Source organism: Pelobates fuscus, chromosome 10 (assembly GCF_036172605.1).
Source record: "Pelobates fuscus isolate aPelFus1 chromosome 10, aPelFus1.pri, whole genome shotgun sequence".
Taxonomy (NCBI): domain Eukaryota; kingdom Metazoa; phylum Chordata; class Amphibia; order Anura; family Pelobatidae; genus Pelobates; species Pelobates fuscus.
This window is the reverse complement of record NC_086326.1, coordinates 5,288,138-5,313,663: the sequence shown is the minus strand read 5'-3', so window position 1 is coordinate 5,313,663 and position 25,526 is coordinate 5,288,138. Positions and strand designations below refer to the sequence as shown.

Genomic DNA, 25,526 nt, shown 5'->3' with positions numbered 1-25,526 from the left:
TCTTCGCATTTTCTATCTCAGAAAGAGAGGTTGGCTATGAGCGTTTCCTAAATTTCGAGTTGTCATAATTTTGCCTGGAAAAATATCCAAGAGATATTACATGCAATTATCTAACTCTCATTGGCAACATGTCTGCCTTTCATTGAACCTTCTCCGATTCACCCAGAACTATTCAGATATTAATAACGTGGCCTTCTGATAGGGACGTCAAAATTGAAATTACAAATATCACCATGTTAATTCACTAAGTGTCATCAGTAACTGAGCTCCAATTAGTTACGCTCTTTATTGACATTGTTACAACATAGAGCAATCCCAAAACTGTCACTGGCCAGGTTATACAATTCCTAATTAATAGACTTGTGTATGGCAAAAACATTTGGTTTGGCTGAATCAAACATTTGAAAGAAAAAATAGTTTGTCTATTCGTGATTTCTCCAGGTGGCGTTTCTGATTAATGTCATCCATGCAGTCATTATGGGAAAAAAGGATAAAGACTAACCAAAATGGAGCGAAAATTGGCCAATCAGTGTACTGCAAAATATAGATATTATGTATATATTGTGCCGCTCTGATAGGAGAATTTTAACACCATTTGGTTCACAAAACAAGTGACAAAAAGTAACAAATAAAGTGACGAACAGGAGGAGCAGGACAACATTTATTGGTTTATTAAATATATAGCGAGATTTGCTTACTGCTTCTCTAACTGGATCTGTTAATAAAATCAGCATTTACACACCGTGACCTTACCATCAATCATTTACTAATTAGTCTTTCGATGACCGCCTTCCTCTAACTAAATACAAATTATCAGGTGAACTCGCCCTCCACAAAATGTGCTTCTTCATCCAATTAATTAATTATTGCTCTATGCATTAATTATCACCATTCCAGGTTATTCATCACTATGGTCCTTCTAGGGACATGAATTGCTTGTGGAACTATCCTTTTGATGGAATTGTTCCCTGGACAAGGGGACGCTTTACATCAAGTGACTGCGACAGGAAAGGGCTGTGAGTAGAAATCCCACCTGGGTCGGTCGGGCTGAAGCCATTGATTGCCGCTTTGGTACTCAGGTCAATCATCTGATGAAGACGGAGCTTCCTGCAGTATATAGAAGCTCCTTCAGGCTCGAGAGCAATGATCAGCTGCTCAGGGTTTTCAGGACTTACCATGCCTGCCTGGGAGACAAAACAAACACAAAGAATGGATTAAAAGTATCACATGGGAAATACATTGAGAATACAGAGAGGATCGTCCTGGGTGAATCAGATAAAACAAAGTAAATTGTGCTCTACAGTCTGAGTGTGAGCGGAAGCTCTATCACAAAATTTAGTGGATTATTTCCAGATCTATTTAAACATCCACCTACCGGCCTCGTTCCCCAATTTCATAATTATCTACCCACCCAACCACCATCTGCCCACTCGCCTGTCTTCCAGTCTATCTATCTGGTATATAAATAATAAGGACCTTCTTATATTTAGATTATAATTTCCCACAGGACTAGCACCCCGAAATCCTCCGTTTGTAGCATGTTGTATTATCCCAGCTGTATTTCATATTTGTGTTTTTGCTTGGACCAATTGTACCCATGTACAGCGCTGCGGAACGTGTTGGTGCTTTATAATTAGATAAAAATAATAAAATCAAAGTGAGTCAGTATTGGGGTTTACTGTGATACTGTATGGGGTAACAAACTGTCCAAGCCCATAGACACAAGGCAAGGGCAAAAGTTTAACGTTTATATGGTAGATAGGGCAAAAGGGGTCAGTGACACTTTAGGTAAACCAGCTCTTAGTTTGACACTTGCAATATTAAGCTTGATTGTATTATCTAATTGATGTCTCTGCTATTCTGTTATTAAGATAAGGCAGATGCAACATACGATAATGCATTATCAGTTAGGAGGCTTTAAATCTGCTCCCCATTACAAGCTTTCTAATCACACAGGCTGGTGGTACCCATTGTCTCTCCCCATCCCAGTGTCCATTAGCCATTCTTTGCAGAAACAGACAGTATTGTGGATAAAAGACATTGCTGCAATACCGTCGTGTGTTTGAAGTATGTATCAATCTGAATGGGAGGGATAACACTAATTCCCTTTATTAAAAGCATATTTTTCTCTGTACTAAAAAATTTCCCAGAGCAAATAGCACCAACCTGCTAATTACACCCCGCTGGAGGTTACGGAGTACCTTTGAAATATAGTGGTATACAGCATAATGTGTACATCCAATTAATGTCAGTAATGGACAAGGTACAAGAGTTGGACCACTTCCAGCACATCTGCTTTGAGCTTGCAATCCGTTTTGTGATCTCAGATCCTAAAATGATCTGTGAATAAGTAGCGTGACCAAGAGAAATAGATGATAATTATACAAACAGACCCACCATGTCTCATTTGGGCTCCATTAGCTGGGGAATCCATACTAAATGTTTGACTTAATGTGTATTTAAACATAAAACCCTCCAATTTAGTGCACAATGTACTCATTCCAATGTTTTATATAATCTACAAATACTGAACAATAAAAGCTAGACTCTGTTTATATAACTGCGATGTTTAAATCCTGATATATATATTTTATTTTTGTAATGGATGTTTAATTAATACACAGATTATTTTAACCTGACATCAATGTTTGCTTAGTGTAATGGCCAATGCCTGTTAAATGGGTGATATGGTATATGTTGGTGCTTTATGAAGTTAGAATGCCCACAGTTAGTATCTAATCGGCTAGATGTTATTCATTTTAGTTACCTGACTGCTCTGGATAGGAATTTAAGAGCTTATTCAATGGTTCATTAATTAAATTATTGTTGCGGTCATTCTGACTAATCTCACAAAATGAGGAGGGTTTATTAGCAGAATATCAGGAAATCAAATGTGACAGAATAACCTGGACGATTCCCCCCTTGAAAATATAAACAGTAACTCAGATCCAGAGTTTAGTTCTTGCTATGTCATTGTGGAAGAACTCATAGAATGGGAATCTGATGCGGCCACTAGCTTAAATTAAAGCCAAGATCAACAATTCTGCACCAACCTCAACCAACCTAACCTGCTTTGGTTTGTTATACACTTCCTAATAAATTGTAATACAATAGCATTCTGGAGAGGCTGTGGGGAAAGGAACCCTTATTACCAAGTGGTATATGACAAACTCACTTTTCTTTGAGTCACGGTTCAGACTGATTGGATATCTCTTAGGAATAGATCTTGTTCCGCATTCTCTGGTGGCTCTATTGAATGAGAGTCGTGTTTGGCCCCAGATCATCGCACCTTCAGTAAATATGTGCCAGTGATCAGCACAGCTGTGAAGCTATCTACAGCCAGGATATGGTGGGACTTGATGCTATGGGTGGAACTAATACATACAGTAAAACAGAGTTTATATGGATGAGGCTCTGTGACTCCCTTGCTGCCCATGACAGAATTAGCTCTGTGGGTGTTCACATGGCTGTGTGTTTGCCATCTCTACATTTTCCTGGACCCAGTCACAAGGGGGCGGTTACACCTAGAGTGATGAAGCTGCTAAAGGTGTTGTAAATGGCGGAGGGGTTACACGTCACCTAGTGCTCGGATACTCTATAAAAGCATAATAAAAAATAAAATGGAAAAAAATTATAAAAAAGGGCGACATTGAACACAAACCACAATGCAAATAGCTGTCCTTCCAATGAGAATGTTTGAAAGTGTCTATAAAACATATAAAAATACCAGAACTCTCATAGCATAGTAAGTTTTAAAAGAAGGATGTAACACACATACTGCCAGGGCCGTCTTTAATGCTGGGCAAAAGAGGCAGTCATTCCTAGGGGGCCCAAAGCAGCTGCCCCTTGAGCCCGCAGGCCACCGTGGTGCGTGCGGGCCGCATGGTACTACCACCGCGGGCCGCATGATGAGGGGGTCATATAGAGTGGCCCATGCTCTTAGGGCCACCCGATGGCAATGAGTCTGCAGGGGCCCAGTCAGCGCTGTGGCGCTTTAACAGTGCGACCGGGCCCCCTGTGAAGAGGTCAGCGCTAGGAGGTAGTGCCATCACTTCCTCGTAGCTAACACAGAGAGTACCGTGCGGGAGGGAGAAAGAGAGGAGGAGCACGGACTGGGAGAGAGCCCAAATTCCAACAGCCTCAGACAGCCACTGGACCCCAGGGAAGTCGCCCTCCTGCACCCACAAGGTAGGAAACAGGAGGGAGACTGAAAATGTATATTTTCCATGTGTGTCTGTTTGTGTGTGTATATCTGTCTGCATGTGTAGCAGTCTTTGTGTGTTTTTCTGACTGTATGTGTATCTGTCTGAATATTTGTTTGTATGTGTATATGCATGTGTGTTTATCTGTGTGTGTGTGTGTGTATCTGTCTGTATGTGTATCTGTTTGTCTGTATGTGTATCTGTCTGTGTATATGCAGGTGTGTCTGTGTATCTGTGTGTATATCTGTCTGTATGTGTATAAGCATGTGTCTGTTTATCTGTGTGTGTGTGTGTGTGTGTGTGTCTGTCTGTCTGTATGTGTATCTGGCTTTATGTGTATCTGTATGTGTATATGCATGTGTGTCTTTGTATCTGTGTGTATATCTGTCTGTATGTGTATCTGTGTGTCTGTATGTGGGTATATCTGTCTGTATGTGTACATGCATGTGTATGTGTATCTGTCTATACATGTATCTGTGTGTTTGTATGTGTATATGCATGTGTGTCTGTATCTGTGTGTATCTGTCTATATGTGTATCTGTGTTTCTGTTTCTTTCTGTTTGCGTATTTGTGTGTGTTTCTGTCTATCTGGGCTGTTATCACTGGGTTGTTATAATCACTGGGTTGTTATCACTAGGTTATTATCACCGGGTTGCTGGGTTATTATCACTGGGTTGTTATCGCTGGGCTGTTATCGCTGGGCTGTTATCGCTGGGCTGTTATCGCTGGGCTGTTATCGCTGGGCTGTTATCGCTGGGCTGTTATCATTAGGCTGTTATCACTGGGCTGTTATCACTGGGCTGTTATCACTGGGCTGTTATCACTGGGCTGTTATCACTGGGCTGTTATCGCTGGGCTGTTATCGCTGGGCTGTTATCGCTGGGCTGTTATCGCTGGGCTGTTATCGCTGGGCTGTTATCGCTGGGCTGTTATCGCTGGGCTGTTATCGCTGGGTTGTTATCATTGGGCTGTTATCATTGGGTTGTTATCGCTGGGCTGTTATCGCTGGGCTGTTATCGCTGGGCTGTTATCGCTGGGCTGTTATCGCTGGGTTGTTATCGCTGGGCTGTTATCGCTGGGTTGTTATCGCTGGGTTGTTATCGCTGGGTTGTTATCATTGGGCTGTTATCATTGGGTTGTTATCGCTGGGTTGTTATCGCTGGGCTGTTATCGCTGGGTTGTTATCACTGGGTTGTTATCGCTGGGTTGTTATCGCTGGGCTGTTATCACTGGGTTGTTATCACTGGGCTGTTATCGCTGGGTTGTTATCACTGGGTTGTTATCACTGGGTGGTTGTTATCGCTGGGTTGTTATCGCTGGGTTGTTATCACAGGGTTGTTATCACTGGGTTGTTATCACTGGGCTGTTATCGCTGGGTTGTTATCACTGGGTTGTTATCGCAGGGTTGTTATCGCTGGGCTGTTATCGCTGGGTTGTTATCGCTGGGTTGTTATCACTGGGCTGTTATCGCTGGGCTGTTATCACTGGGCTGTTATCACTGGGCTGTTATCACTGGGCTGTTATCGCTGGGTTGTTATCACTGGGTGGTTGTTATCGCTGGGTTGTTATCGCTGGGTTGTTATCGCTGGCCTGTTATCGCTGGGTTGTTATCACTGGGTTGTTATCACTGGGTTGTTATCACTGGGTTGTTATCACTGGGTTGTTATCACTGGGCTGTTATCACTGGGCTGTTATCACTGGGCTGTTATCACTGGGCTGTTATCACTGGGCTGTTATCACTGGGCTGTTATCACTGGGCTGTTATCACTGGGCTGTTATCACTGGGCTGTTATCGCTGGGTTGTTATCGCTGGGTTGTTATCGCTGGGTTGTTATCGCTGGGCTGTTATCGCTGGGCTGTTATCGCTGGGCTGTTATCACTGGGCTGTTATCACTGGGCTGTTATCACTGGGCTGTTATCACTGGGTTGTTATCACTGGGCTGTTATCACTGGGCTGTTATCACTGGGCTGTTATCACTGGGTTGTTATTATCACTGGGTTGTTATCGCTGGGTTGTTATCCCTGGGTGGTTATCGCTGGGCTGTAATCGCTGGGTTGTTATCGCTGGGTGGTTGTTATCGCTGGGTTGTTATCACTGGGCTATTATCACTGGGCTGTTATCGCTGGGTTGTTATTATCACTGGGTTGTTATTATCACTGGGCTGTTATCGCTGGGTTGTTATCGCTGGGCTGTAATCGCTGGGTTGTTATCGCTGGGTGGTTGTTATCGCTGGGTTGTTATCACTGGGCTATTATCACTGGGCTGTTATCGCTGGGTTGTTATTATCACTGGGTTGTTATCGCTGGGTTGTTATCGCTGGGTTGTTATCGCTGGGCTGTTATCACTGGGTTGTTATCACTGGGCTGTTATCACTGGGCTGTTATCACTGGGCTGTTATCACTGGGCTGTTATCACTGGGCTGTTATTATCACTGGGTTGTTATCGCTGGGTTGTTATCCCTGGGTGGTTATCGCTGGGCTGTAATCGCTGGGTTGTTATCGCTGGGTGGTTGTTATCGCTGGGTGGTTGTTATCGCTGGGTTGTTATCACTGGGCTATTATCACTGGGCTGTTATCGCTGGGTTGTTATTATCACTGGGTTGTTATCGCTGGGTTGTTATCCCTGGGTGGTTATCGCTGGGCTGTTATCGCTGGGTTGTTATCGCTGGGTGGTTGTTAGCGCTGGGTTGTTATCACTGGGCTATTATCACTGGGCTGTTATCGCTGGGTTGTTATCGCTGGGTTGTTATCGCTGGGTTGTTATCTCTGGGTGGTTGTTATCGCTGGATTTTTGTAATCACTGGGTTGTTATCGCTGGGCTATTATCGCTGGGCTGTTATCACTGGGCTGTTATCGCTGGGTTGTTATCGCTGGGTTGTTATCGCTGGGTTGTTATCGCTGGGTTGTTATCGCTGGGTTGTTATCACTGGGTTGTTATCGCTGGGCTGTTATCACTGGGTTGTTATCGCTGGGCTGTTATCACTGGGTGGTTGTTATCACTGGGCTGTTATCACTGTGTTGTTATCGCTGGGCTGTTATCACTGTGTTGTTATCACTGGGTTGTTATCACTGTGTTGCTATCGCTGGGCTGTTATCGCTGGGTGGTTGTTATCACTGGGTTGTTATCACTGGGTTGTTATCGCTGGGCTGTTATCACTGGGTGGTTGTTATCACTGGGCTGTTATCAATGGGTTGTTATCATTCAGCTGTTATCGCTGGGCTGTTATCAGTGGGTTGTTATCAGTGGGTTGTTATCAGTGGGTTGTTATCACCTGGTTGTTATCGCTGGGCTGTTATCACTGGGTGGTTGTTATCACTGGGCTGTTATCACTGTGTTGTTATCGCTGGGCTGTTATCACTGTGTTGTTATCACTGGGTTGTTATCACTGTGTTGCTATCGCTGGGCTGTTATCGCTGGGTGGTTGTTATCACTGGGTTGTTATCACTGGGTTGTTATCGCTGGGCTGTTATCACTGGGTGGTTGTTATCACTGGGCTGTTATCAATGGGTTGTTATCATTCAGCTGTTATCGCTGGGCTGTTATCAGTGGGTTGTTATCAGTGGGTTGTTATCAGTGGGTTGTTATCACCTGGTTGTTATCGCTGGGCTGTTATCACTGGGTGGTTGTTATCACTGGGCTGTTATCACTGTGTTGTTATCGCTGGGCTGTTATCACTGTGTTGTTATCGCTGGGCTGTTATCACTGTGTTGTTATCGCTGGGCTGTTATCACTGGGTGGTTGTTATCACTGGGTTGTTATCAGTGGGTTGTTATTATCACTGTGTTGTTATCACTGGGTGGTTGTTATCACTGGGTTATTATCACTGGGTTGCTATCGCTGGGTTGCTATCACTGGGTGGCGCTGTTTTACAATACTGTCTGATGTTTCTTTGTGTGTTCTGTCTGCAGACTGTCCTTGTATCCTTGGTTCTTACAAAATCATCTGCCCTGAATAATCACCGAGTGATCTAATAAAAAGTAATTTTATATTATATTTAATGTTAAAGTTGGTGTTTATGTTCTTTTCATTGATACTTTATGTAGTAGAGTTTTCTGTTCGATATAATTATGTTAAAGGTGTATGTTTAGAATTTAGATACCTTTCACTAAACCAGGTGGGGAATTGCAAATTTTAATCCAAAAAAAATCATCTCGAACACTGCAATGTGGATCTCAATTCACATCATGTTTCTACAGGTAAATTGTGTATTAGATTTAAGGTTAAAATGGTTATTTTTATTGTTATTTTAGTAGTAGTTTTTGTTTGATTTCTTAAAATCTGTTGTTTAGAAAATAAAGCAACTTTCTAATTAGAAATCCAGCCATGATTGTGTCCTGTCCTAACCTTACCAGGGTTATTCGGTAATGGACGAATTGAATTTCACATTTTAGACCAAAATACGCCAGATTGGACCATATAGCTGACAGAGAATGTCTCCAGTTTGTATTGATTTGGCCTACATAGTGAACTTCACTTTGAATCTCCAGCACGTGTTAGTGAATAATCCTGTTTGTCACTGTCTGCTTGGACTAATGTCCCATTAATTACTGATAGCAGAGGGATTGGGGAGATGAATCATATCTTCTGTCCGTACTCCCACCTCTGATGCTCGCCTTCAAGATTTCTCGAGGGCTACACCATTCCTGTGGAACTCGCTTCCCTCCTCCGTTAGATGCTCACCCAGTCTCCACTCCTTCAAAAAATCATTAAAAACCCACTTGTTCATAAAAGCGTATCAATTAAACTGTTATTAGCTCCTGACTGATTCCTCTTCTGCAACTGTCACTAGTCTAATACTATCCTTACCTTTTTGTGTCATTTTACCCCACTCCCTCTAGCATGTAAGCTCATTGAGCAGGGCCCTCAACCCCTCTGTTCCTGTGTGTCCAACTTGTCTGGTTACAACTACATGTCTGTTCGGCCACCCATTGTAAAGCTCTGGGGAATTTGACGGCGCTCTAGAAATAATATAATAATAATAATAATAATAATAATAATTTCTGCAGTTGATACTGTAATTCGTTTTGAGAGGAACACGTTGTGACCCTGCCAGGCTCAGCATCTCTATATGGAAACACGGCTGACACTAGCTATGACCTCTGTGGCTGCTTGGCCAGTTAAACGATGGGAGATAGAAGCACACTGGATTTAGCTATTTCACTCTGTAGCTCACCATGTGTAAAACAACCTGCAGACTATAAGATCGAGACATGGATGCCCAATCCAAGGAGGATTCGAAGCCAGGCAGCTATGAGCTAGTAATAAATGTTGGCAGATTGATACATGCTGTCTGCAGTTACATATATCGGCTGATATGATTAATATCGGGGTAAGTAAGGCTTTCCTGGACGCAGCCCTGCAGTGGGTGTTGTAATTCATCACTAATTGATTTTGTGTTGCCTCGTTAAGCAGGTACAAGGGTTAATGTGTGTGATGGAATTGGACCACGCTAAAGTGCTTTCTTGGCACAAGTTCTTGCTGCGCAATGATTACATCAACAGGTGTTAACCCCTTCATGCAGGTTCTCCAGCATTGCATTCTGTAAGTGCATGCAGCTCTCACAGAGCCAAGACAGGCAGCAGGAGCTGTAACTCTGCAGAGGTGACATTCAACTGCTGAGCTTTATGATTCCCATGACACTCCAGCCAATCATACCTGCCGCAGTGCACAACTACTGGGTGTACAGAGTCTGCCTCCATCTGCTTCCAATCACTGATTTCACACCTGATCTTCCAATCACTGATTTCACCCCGATCTTCCAATCACTGATTTCGCCCCTGGTCTTCCAATCACTGATTTCACCCCGATCTTCCAATCACTGATTTCACCCCCGATCTTCCAATCACTGATTTCTCCCCTGATATTCCAGTCACTGATTTCACACCCGATCTTCCAATCACTGATTTCACCCCGATCTTCCAATCACTGATTTCACCCCTGGTCTTCCAATCACTGATTTCACACCCGATCTTCCAATCACTGATTTCACACCCGATCTTCCAATAACTGATTTCACACCCGATCTTCCAATCACTGATTTCACACCTGATCTTCCAATCACTGATTCCCCCCCCGATCTTCCAATCACTGATTTCACCCCTGATCTTCCAATCACTGATTTCACCCCTGATTTCCCCCCCACCCGATCTTCCAATCACTGATTCCCCCCCCCTGATCTTCCAGTCACTGATTTCACCCCTGATATTCCAGTCACTGATTTCACCCCTGATATTCCAGTCACTGATTTCACCCCTGATATTCCAATCACTGATTTCACCCCCGATCTTCCAATCACTGATTTCACCCCTGGTCTTACAATCACTGATTTCACGAATGATCTTACAATAACTGATTTCACGAATGATCTTCCAATCACTGATTTTTTACGAATGATCTTACAATCATTGATTTCACGAATGATCTTACAATAATACAATATTGGTGTGTAATAAAATGGCGCTAACAAATTGCAGCTAGAATACACTGTTGGATTAATCACGTGAACCCCACCAAGAATAAAAACATGAAAATATGAAAAAAGTGTACAGCGCATCGAACAATATGAGGTGTATTACAGATCCATATTCTAAACCACAAAGTGCATCACAGTGGCCCAAAAGATTTAAATAAGTAAAAAGATTTTTTATATATACCCTATTTTCTGTGGCAGGTACTTTCATAGGGCAATATAGTGAGTATAATATATAAAATACTCACAATTGGAGTCTTATGGTTATCACACTCACATGTTTCTGAGCCAGTCTATATAACTGGCTCAGATAATTCAGCTTTTGGTGTGATACTGGGATTCCACTGGAGTGTTAGGAGTAATGTTATCCTCAATGATGAAAGTCAGGAAAGGCAACACCAGTTAGGATAAAAATAAGTTATAACAAATATAAAAACCTTACATTAGGTAACTGGTATGCCACAGTCCAAATAACAGTAAGCACAACGCGTTTCGACCCTCGTCCTGTGTGTCTTCCTCAGGTACATAAAGTACTGTATACATTTATAGCTTTAAATGTCTTCTTCTCACTATATTCTGCACTAAGCTCTGCCCCCCTACTTGCAGAGCTTTATTTTGTACACTCGCGGCCACCATCCCGAGGCTCGCGAGTGTTTTTGACAACACTTCCGGTTCCGGCTGCCATTTCCTTTGCGCTTGCGTTCCCTTTGTCCCTTTGCACATAAATATACCTGCCATTTTTATTTCCCTTCCCACAGTATGCCCATACTCCATATTAGATGGGGGCAGTAGTACATAAAAAGGGATGAATAATAGGAAATACAACAGTATAAATAAAGGAGGTAAAAAAAGAGGGGTTCCATATGAAAGAATTTTAAAGAATTTCACAATGGTGATTTTAGACAAACGCACATTATGGGTATACAAAGAGTTAAAAAGCCATGGAGATGGGTTGACTATATGAAGATAATAAATAAAATAGAGCTGAAATGGATCTTTGATATGGAAACCCTCTCTCCATATGGCTTAAATATAGATTTTGATCTCTGTAATTACATTTAAGGATAAATATTTTATTTTCTTTGTTTGATACCCATAGTTTTTTAGGTATTTACTGAATTTTATAATTAAGTCATGTATATATACATTTTTTTATGCCTATTTATATTCTTTTATATGATGTCATATGGAACCCCTCTTTTTGTACCTCCTTGAGCGGCGGGTTGGGGCCCTAAATGACAATGGGGGGAACCTATTGTCCTCTCCCCGGCCCCACCCATGAGCAGCAGGTGGGGACCCTAAATGACAATGTCCTCCCCCCAGCCCTGACCCATGAGCGGTGGGTGGGGACCAAAAATGAAAATGGTGAAGGAAAAATAAATAAATAAAAATACTTTTTTCAGACCCAAAAAAGGGCAAATAAAAACACCATAATACCCGTCAAACTTATTAAATAAAATAAAAAACAAGAGCGCCAAAAAAATCTTCACCCAGCGAGGGCACTGCGCAGACTGAGCTCAGCAGGGCGGGTAAAAGCTTATAAATCCAACCAATCACAGTGCTCTGTGTCATTTTACACAGCGTGGGAAAGTTCTTTGGAATTTTCCCACGCTCTGTAATTTGACTCATAACTCTCTGATTGAGTCAAACAATAGATCCCCCCCCCTTTTCATTTAGGGCCCCCACCCGCCGCTCATGGGTGAGGGCCAAGGGGGACCCTATGTCCACATTCGTACGGCGAACGGCCAGGATAGCCGTGTTTCGTCGTATGAATGCTTTGTATGCTGGCAGCATACGGCTGCCAGCATGCGAACGGCCATAGGACAATACATATACATTTAACGTTACACATTATATCTTCAGCCTACGGACAACCTGTACGGAATGTAGTTCAGAAGTGGCTAGGTTTGCCACAGTGTCCCTCCCTAGCCCCCACTAGGGAGGGACACTGTGGCAAACCTAGCCACTTCTGGGGGCTAGGGAGGGACACTGTGGCAAACCTAGCCACTTCTGAACTACATTCCGTACAGGTTGTCCGTAGGCTGAAGATATAATGTGTAACGTTAAATGTATATGTATTGTCCTATGGCCGTTCGCATGCTGGCAGCCGTATGCTGCCAGCATACAAAGCATTCATACGACGAAACACGGCTATCCTGGCCGTTCGCCGTACGAATGTGGACTCCCCAGGTAGACCACACATTCACAGGTCGTGTGGCACCAATTAACCGGTTGCAACATTGTTGCAATCGGTAATTAAGGGCTCTCCTAGGTGGCCGTCGTTCGACTACCGACCATGCGGCGGTCGGCCATCTTGGATCCTTTGTCTCTGCAGCGGTGTTCGGTCGTCGAGAGCCTGGAACTGAAAACGGCTACTCAATGATCCGAACACCGCTGGACTTCCAGAGCGTTCGGGAGTTCCGCGTTCGGTACATTGTATGTCCCGTACTTATTCGGTACTTTTAAACCCACTTTAATGTTTAACTGTATTATGTGCGGCGTTCGGTCAATTCAGCTTGGATCAGAGCGGTATTCTCACAAAGTGTGCGCTCCGACCCCAGCTATCTACCGAACGTTCAGTTATTCCAAAGTACCGAATATTGTGTGAATTATATATTTTAATGTCAATTGTCGGTTTTGCTGCACGAGGGGATAATCCACTTAATCGTCCATTTTAGTGGGAGTATCCTTCTCGTGCAGCAATGCCTGTTGGGAAAGTCACAGTGCATGTTGGGAGAAATCCCCTGGAATTACTGTCTGGAAACCCCTTGCATGGGGAACTGTATAAATATGCTGCTTGTGAATAAACCGAGTTAGTTGACTCCCAAACTGTGTTTCGTCCGGTTATTGGGAGGATTGGGAACATTGCCTTGCTTTCTATTCTGACTGTGGATTTCCTGGATGTACCAACGGATATCGTATGCTATTACACTGCATTCCGTTACAATTGGTGGCAAGCGACGGGATCCGAACCTTACAGCCGAAAAAGCAGCGTTCGTGTAAACTGGAACTACCGAACAAGGAAAGCAAGGGCAATTCGTATGGAGATTGATTATACCGTACTGAAACGGCAGACTTTAAAAGAGCTACTGGAAGCCAGGGGTAAGATAGCCAGCAACAAATCTAAGGCTGTGCTGATCGCTGAACTGATGGAGGGAGACAGAGCCCGCAGCGCTACACCCCCACCAGCCATGGAAGAGACCCCATTCCAAAAAGAGCTACGAACCAGGTTGGCGTTCTTACCGCAACCAGTACCGCTGGAAATATTGACCGTGATGGTATCGGATGTACAGGATTATCTGATGGCAACCAGCACACCAGCGACACCGCCTAGGGCAGAGTCTGTTACTGCCTCCACCTACGGACAGGTAAAGCCCAAAGTCCCACATCACGCATTTAAAGCGTTTTGTGAAGAAAAGGACGAAATTGATGGGTATTTGCAGGACTTTGAGCGGCTGTGCGATTTGCACGATTTGGAACCCGCAACATGGGTGCCGCTGCTGGCAGGCAAATTATCGGGTAGGGCGGCTGAAGCCTACCGTGCTGTACCCCGAGAGGACAGCAAGGATTACCCTAAAGTAAAGAGGGCGATCTTGGAGAGATATGCTATTACCCCAGAGGCGTACCGGCGGAAATTCCGGGGCTTGCGCAAGCCTGAGAAAGACTCTCATGCAGAATGGGCGCACAAGCTGGACCAAGCATCACTAGGCTGGATACAGGCCAGCAACGCTACTAACATGGAGGAGTTGAGGCAGTTAATGCTGCTGGAACAGTTTTTTAATGGTTTGTCCCCAGAAGCACAAGAATGGGTGAGAGACCGTAAACCACTCACCCTACCCGAAGCCGCTAAATTGGCGGATCAGCATTTTGATGCCAGGAGGCATCACGGTGCCCAAAATAAGACTCTCCCTCGGATTACAGGGCCACCCAATAATTTTATCCCTACCGGCCCCACCGCACCCCTGCACAGGCCGGCACTGAATACTCCACCAACCCCCTCCCGATACAACGGCCGGGCTAACATTCAGTGTCACACCTGCAAGCAGTGGGGGCACATTTCTCGAGAGTGCACCCAAAACCGGAGCCGACAAGCTTGGAATCAGGTGCGACAAAATTTGGCACCCAGGGCTGCTGCGCACCATTACCAGGTAGCACCCGCCACCCAAGAATTGCTGAGCGCTCAAATTGAGGAGCCTCTAGGGGTGCTGCACGAAGTAATGTCAGTCCGAGCCACCGACAACCGACAACATCATCGGCAGCTAGTGACCCTGGAGGGGAAGGAGGTACAAGGGCTCCGGGATTCGGGAGCCACTTTAACTTTGGTTGCACCACATTTGGTACCAGGCGCAACCCACACTGGCGGCTCCGTGGCAGTACGAGTGGCCGGGGGAGCAGTATACCGGCTACCTACTGCCAAAGTTCATTTGGATTGGGGTGTGGGAGAGGGGACCGTAGAAGTGGGGCTGATGCAGAATTTACCTGCCGATGTTGTACTGGGGAATGACTTGGGCCAAATGACTTCCGCTTTTATTCCCCAGGCTCCGTACCAGGAGGCCCTTCCCGTAACCACCCGGCAACAGGCTCGCACCACGGCTACACCGATACACTCTGAGGCTCAGGTAAGAGACCATGTTCCCCAACTGACCTCCATGTCCTGGGATACCCCGACTACCTTTGCGACCGAAGTCCAGACCGATCCCACTCTCCAAGTATATAGGGACCGGGCACAAACAGACCAAGCAGGGTTAGAGGGGGAGCGGTTCATCTGGGAGAAAGAGTTGCTATACCGTGTCACGGCAAAAGATGTGGGGGGATCTGTCACCTTAACTAATAAACAGCTAGTGGTACCCCAGAAGTATAGACAGGAGCTGCTGAGAATTGCTCATGACATCCCCTTGTCAGGACACCTAGGGATGACCCGTACCCGATACCGTTTGACACATGCCTTCTTCTGGCCCGGGATCTCTCAGGATGTGCGCCAGTATTGCACCTCCTGCGACGTCTGCCAGCGTGTAGGTAAACGAGGGGATCGCCACAAAGCCAGGCTATGCCCCCTACCCATCATAGCAGAACCCTTCAGCCGAGTAGCAGTGGATATCGTAGGGCCCCTGCCAAAACCCAGTCCCTCTGGCAAAAGATATATCCTAACTATAGTGGACTACGCCACCAGGTACCCCGAAGCTGTGGCCCTCTCTAATATCCACGCTGAGACCGTAGCGGAAGCATTAATGAAGGTATTTTCCCGAGTAGGTTTTCCCCAAGAGATAATCTCGGACCGAGGTACCCAATTTACGGCCGAAGTTACCCAACAGATGTGGAAGGTGTGTGGCATTAAGCCAATAGTTAATTCCGCCTACCACCCCCAGTCCAATGGGCTATGTGAGAGGTTCAACGGGACGCTGAAGCAGATGCTTCGGACGTTCGGGGAAACCCACAAAGACTGGGAGAGGTTTCTGCCTCACCTACTCTTTGCCTATAGAGAGGTTCCCCAGGAGTCGACAGGATTCTCCCCGTTTGAACTACTATTTGGGAGGAGGGTGCGAGGACCCTTGAACTTGATTAGGGAACACTGGGAGGGAGAGAGTACCACTAACGAAACCCCTATCATATCATACGTCCTGGAGTTCAGGGACCGTCTGGAGGCGCTAACTCAGGCTGTACACACCAACCTCCAGGCGGCCCAGCAACGCCAGCGACGCTGGTACGATAGAGGAGCCAGGGACCGCAGCTTTCAGGTGGGACAGAAGGTGTTGATCTTAAAGCCCGTCCGCACAGATAAGCTGCAGGCCATCTGGCAAGGCCCATATCAGGTAGTGGAGCAGCGATGCGACACTACCTATGTGATCGGCCCCTGCTCAGGGGTAGGGAAGAGACGCATGCTCCACGTGAACATGCTCAAGCCCTACCATGAGAGGATCGAGGATGTGACGGCAATCTGTGCCTCCTCCTTAGAGGATCAGGAAAACTTACCCTTACCCGACCTACTAGAACCCGAGGAACAGATAGAGCCCTCCCGGGGAGTTCAGCTGGGGGAGCGGCTAAGCCCCCAGGAGCGTGCCCAGGTACAGGCGCTGATTGTAGCAAAGGGGACTACCTTCTCCAATTTACCTGGATACACTCCGCTAGCCACCCACCGAGTGGAGACCCCAGGACAGCTACCTATGCGCCAGGCTCCATATAGGGTTCCGGAATCCGTCCGTACCCATATGAAAGCCGAACTAGACGAAATGTTGCAGCTAGGGGTTATCGAACCCTCCGATAGCCCCTGGGCATCGCCTGTAGTCCTGGTACCTAAAAAAGGATGGCACCACCCGATTCTGTGTTGACTACCGGAGGCTAAATGACAAAACGGTGTCTGATGCCTACCCGATGCCCCGGATAGACGAGCTGTTGGATAAGATGGCACGAGGCCAGTACCTCACTACCATTGATTTGTGTAAGGGGTACTGGCAGATCCCTCTAGCCGATGACGCCATCCCCAAGTCGGCGTTTGTCACCCCGTTTGGCCTGTACCAGTTCAAGGTCATGCCTTTCGGGATGAAAAACGCTCCGGCTACCTTTCAGCGGATGGTAGATCGGCTACTGGACGGTTTTCAGGAGTATGCCTGTGCCTATCTAGATGATATAGCCATCTTTAGCCAAACCTGGGAAGACCACCTACACCACATAGGGGCGATCCTAGATCGCATTGGGGAGGCTGGGTTAACGCTAAAACCTAGCAAGTGCCACATAGGTATGGCTGAGGTGCAGTATCTGGGCCACCGTGTAGGGTGTGGGCAGCAGAGGCCCGAGCCAGCCAAGATTGAGGCCGTAGCCAAGTGGCCTACCCCCAGGACTAAGACCCAGGTGCTGGCGTTCTTAGGGACAGCCGGCTATTACAGAAAGTTTGTTCCCGACTATAGCACCCTGGCCAAACCCCTAACAGACCTGACGAAAAAGAACCTTCCCCGACTGGTTGTCTGGGCCCCAGAGTGTGAGCAGGCATTCCAACAACTCAAGACAGCTCTCACTAATGCTCCTGTGTTAACTGCTCCTGATCCAACTAAAAGATTTCTTGTTCACACAGACGCTTCAATGTTTGGATTGGGGGCAGTACTGAGCCAAGTGGGAGCCGATGGCGGAGAACACCCCGTAGCTTATTTAAGCCGCAAGTTGCTGCCTCGTGAAGTGAGCTACGCCGCCATCGAGAAAGAATGCCTGGCCGTGGTGTGGGCCCTTAAAAAGTTACAGCCATATTTGTACGGACAACCTTTTTCCTTACTCACAGATCACAACCCGTTAGTGTGGCTAAACCGTGTGTCTGGAGACAATGCCAGGCTGCTGCGCTGGAGCTTGACGCTGCAGCCCTTTGACTTTACTATCCATTACCGGCCAGGAAAACAAAACGGTAACGCTGACGGGTTATCCAGACAGACTGAACTCGAGAAGTGATCTGTGAGTACTCTCCCGGACATCCCCAAGCCGATCCGTTGGGATCAGACTGTGTATGCCGGCTTGGTTCTGGGGGAGCATTGTGGCAAACCTAGCCACTTCTGAACTACATTCCGTACAGGTTGTCCGTAGGCTGAAGATATAATGTGTAACGTTAAATGTATATGTATTGTCCTATGGCCGTTCGCATGCTGGCAGCCGTATGCTGCCAGCATACAAAGCATTCATACGACGAAACACGGCTATCCTGGCCGTTCGCCGTACGAATGTGGACTCCCCAGGTAGACCACACATTCACAGGTCGTGTGGCACCAATTAACCGGTTGCAACATTGTTGCAATCGGTAATTAAGGGCTCTCCTAGGTGGCCGTCGTTCGACTACCGACCATGCGGCGGTCGGCCATCTTGGATCCTTTGTCTCTGCAGCGGTGTTCGGTCGTCGAGAGCCTGGAACTGAAAACGGCTACTCAATGATCCGAACACCGCTGGACTTCCAGAGCGTTCGGGAGTTCCGCGTTCGGTACATTGTATGTCCCGTACTTATTCGGTACTTTTAAACCCACTTTAATGTTTAACTGTATTATGTGCGGCGTTCGGTCAATTCAGCTGGGATCAGGGCGGTATTCTCACAAAGTGTGCGCTCCGACCCCAGCTATCTACCGAACGTTCAGTTATTCCAAAGTACCGAATATTGTGTGAATTATATATTTTAATGTCAATTGTCGGTTTTGCTGCACGAGGGGATAATCCACTTAATCGTCCATTTTAGTGGGAGTATCCTTCTCGTGCAGCAATGCCTGTTGGGAAAGTCACAGTGCATGTTGGGAGAAATCCCCTGGAATTACTGTCTGGAAACCCCTTGCATGGGGAACTGTATAAATATGCTGCTTGTGAATAAACCGAGTTAGTTGACTCCCAAACTGTGTTTCGTCCGGTTATTGGGAGGATTGGGAACATTGCCTTGCTTTCTATTCTGACTGTGGATTTCCTGGATGTACCAACGGATATCGTATGCTATTACACTGCATTCCGTTACAGACACTATGTCCCCCGCTAGTTAATAGTTAATAGATGCCCCACCATTTTATTCTCCCTTATGTTAATATGGGGGTCATATTGAGTGAGGGAGGGCATGAGGGTTTAGGAAGTGGCGGGGAGCACTGTTCCTGCCGCTTCTATTTTTACATTTTACAAGGAGGGAGCTGCGCGCCGGTAACTCCCTCCTTGTAATAAACTGAACGAATGAACAAACGAACACCGATATTTGGTGTTTGTTTGTTCGCCTGAAATTTCTACCCATTCCTTCGTCTTTCTGACAAATGAATGAATAAACAAAATTCCCATAGCGAATGCCCAAGTGTTTAACTGGGCATGTGCGGGAATCTCACAGCGCTATCTAGTGTGGGCAGATGACGTGTCCCACAGGGACTTCATCTACCCAACACAAAGATGGCGGCGCCCAGGACCTAGGTCCGGGCACAAAATGAAGATTTAAAAATAGGTAATATGGGCATTTGGGGGTGACTTGGGGGACAATTAGATGTAGTGGAGTCGGGAGGGGGTTTAAAAAATACTGGATTTGGCCATGACAGTGCCGCTTAAGGTTCAGTTCTTTCATTTCATCTTTTTTATGTTATGTTTATTTTCTTTCCTACCTCATTTTGACTTTCACGCATATTCTAAAAGGTGCTGAACAAACTGTAAAGGAAGTATCAAACATAACAATGAGTCTTATTGTGAACACATTGCCTTTTTGATGTCATTTGTCAATGCACATAAAATGTACCTAGATTATGTCCAATAAACATTTTGGGGTATAAAACAGTTATTAGGCATATAAATTAAAGCAAAAATAATATAAATCCCCTGCTGTTAACGCTCAACTCTCAGTTGAGTAGATTAAATTCCCTTAAAATTGAAAACGATTTGTTTATGGTGAGCAAAAGTGCACATTCAGACATAGGGCTGATTCTAATCATTGTTAGTAAAATGTATTCATTGAACAATAATATTACTAACAGCCAGAAGGTTACTGTGGCTGAAAAATGTAGATAGGTTACCTTGGCACAATGCTGAAGCTCCACAGATTACAACCACAGAACACAACCATTCTAATAGTTTGCAATTTCCAATTTATTGTTATAGCAATTCTATCAAGACACAATATAACAGGTTCACGTAGTGCATGGACACATCACCTGTAACATCGGAGCAAGCTGTCCTCAGAGTTTGCATACACCTGACTGTTCACAGATATTCATTGTACACTACACAAACCATGCTTTTAGATAGACCTTAAACAAGCTTAACTAGAGGATACATCTATTACTTCGGATGGATTGAGAGTTTGCAGTTGTTAACCTTATATCTATTTTGTGTCAAATCTTTGCCATTTCATCAAATACTGATTGTCATTACCGGTAACTGTTTACGAATATCAGGGAAACAAGCCCCTTACACTAAGAAAAAAGTACAGTTTTTCTAAATAAATAAAATAAAAATATTACTTAATATATTTTCTTACACTAAATAGAAACTTTTAAAACCATCTCCTCAATTTAATATTTTTGGGAAAGCTTTTAAAATGATTTAATCTTGAAAAATATTTTAATATTTAGATATTTTAATATTTTTGATATATTGATTTTTTTTTTGGTATATTTTATGATATTTTATTATTTTGAAAATAAAATTACAAAGCGTATGCAAAACTTTTAAATCATTTGAAAAAAACTTAACCAAAAATATTATATTAGAGGTCTCGGTTAAAGTCTTGGCCTGTCATTTCAATTTTTCTTTTTCTTTTTTTTGACAGAGTAAAATCTAGTTAGTATAATAAGGCTGGAAATCACAGACTGGTCTTTAGACTTGTGCACAGTGAAAACCTTAGGTTCTTCTGAATTGATCTGATTGGGATTTCAAAATGTTTTGGAAATTCATAAAGCTCAGAAGTTGTCGAAATGCGCACAAATTTTAGTTTGGACCAAAACAGTATCCAAGTCTTCTGCTTTTACCATAAATATGTGGACAGGGTTGATATCTGTAAATCTGTCAGACCATAAGACATTTCCCACCACCTGCAGATCACTGTCCAGGAGAACCATGGAACCCTCTACTTTCAACAGTTGAAAACAGAAACATTGTGAAAGACAAACATTTGCTGACTGCCATCCAAATATCTTACCTTGTATGCGGCTTGCCTCATGAACTGCTTGGCTGGCTGCTTCCAGATGGCCGGAACAGTGATTACCCATCTTACTTCATCATTGTCCATTTCTGATCCAGCCTGGTCGCTTAGTTCCTGAATTCCAAGAGTAACAATGTTAAATTCTAGCCATAAGACGGTTGGATGGAACACACCAGCTACTACACTAGATACATTCATAACCACACAGATATTTATATTACCGACACATGCATAAATAGGCCAAGGAGTGATGAAATACACTGTAACGGATCGCCTGGCACCCCGACTTGGTACCTCCGTTAATGGATGCTCCTAGTGCTTCCTGAGGACTCCAAGCACTCTGGCAGACACCACAATCACCGAATCCGAGAAACCTTTAAATTCTCCCAAGCATATGAATGCTGTAGACCATTGAATAGGAACCATACGAATAGGCTTGTACTCCTAGCAGTCAACTGGAACAGCATACAATAAATCCTTCCCCCAATAATGAGACGACACATCACTTTGAGGGTAAAACAGGAACTCTGGACTGGCTCATCCAGCCTGGCTTTTATTTCCAACTCACACATACAGGCCACACCCAGGGGGAGGCATAAAAGAACCAATGACATAGATGTTACCTCCCACACATCCCCTCCCCTTAGTGTGACACATAATCCCATTATGCATACAGTGTAAAATATACTTTTACACAACTTTCATAACTTTAAAACCATACATCACATTCACATAAAAATACATATCCACAATCAATCCATTCAGGGGAACAACATATTAAAAAATGGCCTGAATCCGACCAGGGGTTCAAAAGTTACTAAAAGTATCTTTTGTTCCTTTCTGTCTGGCAGAAAAACATCCCCACAATGCACCCTGGTTTCCTCCCTTCTGCCCTGGAGTTAATTGGAGAAGTAATCCAATTACCCAGGACTAAAGGCAGACTCCATTAACCACATGGTTGCAAAACAACATAAAACACTTTAAAATACATTAAGTCACATTTACACATAACACACAGACATTTCACCTATCCCCAGATAGCTGGGATCTGCACGCACAAAACTACCGAATAGCGCGCAGATCCTACTCACACAGTACAATTGCCATGGAGCTAAAGTCTTTCCCATAGTCTTTCATTATATGAATAGGCTCCATGGTATGGCTATCTGGGGTATCACATTCCCATAAAGTCTGGTCCATAGTCCAAAGGCAAGAGGCGGGCAATCAGCCCCCTCCAAGGACACGTGGCGAGGTCGGTTTCGCCACATACACCACCTAGCACAGCTGGTTACACATTACTAGTGATACATCTGGCCACTGATGCTCTTCATCTAGAACCCAGGCTTTATCACACAAACTGTCTGGTGTCACTGAAATAGAAGGGATCATCTAGAACAGGCATAAAGAGCTAATTACTCTGAGTGTGAGTAGTCAAAAAACAAAAAATAATAATTCCACTTTCACCTTTAGGGCTTGTTCCTTAAAGTATTGGAGAGCGTGAGCGAATATCTCTAAAGCTTTCACTTTTTTGCCATTTGCAGCTATGAGATCTGTTTCCATAGTGAGGTCCTAAAAGGAGAGAAAATGAAAAAAAAAGTTACATGGACAATATGTGCACTCAATGCATTCATTTATTCCAGAGTCAATGGGTCAATCACGAAGCCTTGACATTTTGTATCGTAATCCTATCGAGAATTCTTCTCAGCACTACATTGGGCGGAGGACATCTTGGAAAGGACAGCTCAAGTCAAAGGATAGCAATTACTAAGACTGGATGCTCACCAAATGTGTGAGTTATTTAAGAAGATGTTTCTGTTTGTATGGGAGTGTTATTCAGCTCATGGCTACATTTGTAATGGAGATAGGGTGCATATGGACATCATATCCCTATATATCTCATGGGGTTTCAGAAACAAGTCAGATGATCTAGACCAGGTAGCAGAGACGTATCCTACGGGCATTAGAAATGGGCAGGAACTACAATCATCACCTCATCAAAGGCAAACATTATATTTAACTGAAAATGTCCATATAACCGTAGTGAGGAAACTTACACCAAATTAACTGTAGATGCAGGACAATATGCTTTATTTTGTTCTGAAACTATGATTGTTGCTTTACTGTATGTCACATGAGAGGTAAAATAACTGGCATTTAAATATTTCACAGTCAGAATAATTAAAGGGACACTCCAGACCTCTAAAGCACTTTAGCTTGCCGAAATGCTTTATTTGTGAAGAGTGCAGATTTCAATAGAAATTTATACATTTACCTTGTTACACCCCCTCTGGCTGTCAATCAGACAACCAATCCTTTTACTTCCTGGTTTGTTTAGCTCAGTGGAGATAAACGTAAGAGCCAGATAATTGCCCAGAGCACCTGCCATGCAAAGACTTCTCATTGAGCTGCATTTGGTCTGTGATTGGACAGCCACAGAAATTCTGGGAGGGGTTAGAAGGGGAGGGCTTGCAATGGCTGCAGACAAGAGTACTGCAGGTTTTACAAGCTGTTTTTTAGATATAACCTCAATGATAAAATACATAACTAAATGCATTCATGTTTTCATTAGTTGTATATCTACTAAATAGTGATTTATTTGCACTTTGGCAGGGAGTGTCCCTTTAACGTGTTGAAACTTATTGCATTTGTTTTGATAAGAGTTTGTGGATTTTCAGCATGTTAAACTATTGTTGATATGTGGATTCTACTTGTTTTTTTGTTAGTTTTTATTTTTTTTTTTGCAGTTGCCAGTTTTCGAATGTTTCCCTACTTGGTGGAATTAGAGGAAATCATTAAAAAGTACTGGCTATGTCATACACGTTTATATATGTTTAGGACAGAATTATAAAAGGATGTTTTACAGAAGTACATTTTCCATTTTTCTTATGGGATGTAGGACTTACTGTGCTGCTATGCAACTTCATCTTAAATTTCTCAAAGTACAGCCAATGCTTGGATTCACTGGGGTCCAAATCATGGTAGAAATCTCTGGCAGCAAATCCGAAACTATGAAACTTTCTGTCTGGCATTAGTAGAATGGTGGTTGGGGTCTTCTGGTTGGACACCCCAGGGTCTCCTCCTTCCCATCGCCTGCAGAAAAGGAAAAGAGCCAATCATTTATTTGGACTTTATTGCAAAAGGTGACTGTGGCTCTCTAGCACCGGACGGAAAAGCCACTTGTTGGCCACTTCTAACCAGGATATAACCATATGAACGTCGTCTATCTTATTTATAAATTACGAAATCTTGGTTTTCTGCAAAGCATTTATTTTTCCAAATACCTGTATCTGTCTGTAAAATTGCTAAGTCTCCTAACAGCCTTCGTAATCTGGAAGCAAGATTTTACTCTGATCATCCAACAAATCTATTAAATATATAAAATATATCTCTGCAACATAAAATTACAAGAAAGCAGAAAAAATCAGATCTTATCGTTCTCACTGAGGTGTGGCCAGTCCAGGGGAATAGACCATACTGGTGGGACGAGAGCTGTCTTTGTCCAACCAACATGTTCTGTTAACTGCTCGGTATACAATAATCTATGTGATAAGGGCAGCGATCTATGTTCCTGTAACTTACAAAATCTGTATTTTAATGCAGCTAATGGATAATTGTCCCCAAAGAACTAACCATAAAATGACCATAAATATCTATTCGCTGGCTTTTAATTGATCGCCTAAGAGCTGTGGAGCTGACATTCTAACTTGTTCCTCTCTCCTTCCTCTGCAGACAGATTATTCATCCCAAGTGGGCATGATTACATGTACACTATCTGCAGTATTTATTTTATTGCAAGACATCCTGCTATCATGGGCCATATTTATTATAATCTCCGCATAAAGGAAACAAGCCATTAATACAAACATTTTATATATTTGGATACGTTTTTTTTTAAATAAATTCATAATTCTGGATAAACTTCCAAAATGTGTTTTTTTTTTTTAAATATTAAAATATCAAAAATTATATCATACATAAAAAAAACTCTAAATATTAAAGTATTTTTCAAAAGATTAAATAACTTAAAAAGCTTTTAAAAAAAATAAAATGAAAAAAAGTCAAGGCCTATGTAGTGTGGGAAACGACACTTACAGTATGCAATATTTTATATTATTCCTTTAAAATAAATCCTGAGTTTAGATCCAGCACTGTATAATGGGATTTGCCAAATGCCTGTTATTCTACATTAAGTTTCATGCATATGATTCATTATTAGAGGACAAGACATTTTACAAT

General features: G+C 43.8%; 1 protein-coding gene across 2 annotated transcripts in view; it reads right to left on the bottom strand.

Moving 5' to 3' along the window:
• The window catches only part of HSPA12A (heat shock protein family A (Hsp70) member 12A), an 87,443-nt gene that overhangs the window by 20,099 nt on the left and 41,818 nt on the right, over nucleotides 1–25,526 (bottom strand). For both annotated transcript variants that reach the window (XM_063434938.1, XM_063434937.1), the window contains exons 4-7: nucleotides 24,194–24,380; nucleotides 22,755–22,859; nucleotides 21,288–21,404; nucleotides 1,034–1,184 (exon numbers count right to left, since the gene is read on the bottom strand). In XM_063434938.1, coding sequence (XP_063291008.1) covers nucleotides 1,034–1,184; nucleotides 21,288–21,404; nucleotides 22,755–22,859; nucleotides 24,194–24,380 — 560 coding nt within the window. The remainder of the gene's footprint in view (nucleotides 1–1,033; nucleotides 1,185–21,287; nucleotides 21,405–22,754; nucleotides 22,860–24,193; nucleotides 24,381–25,526) is intronic.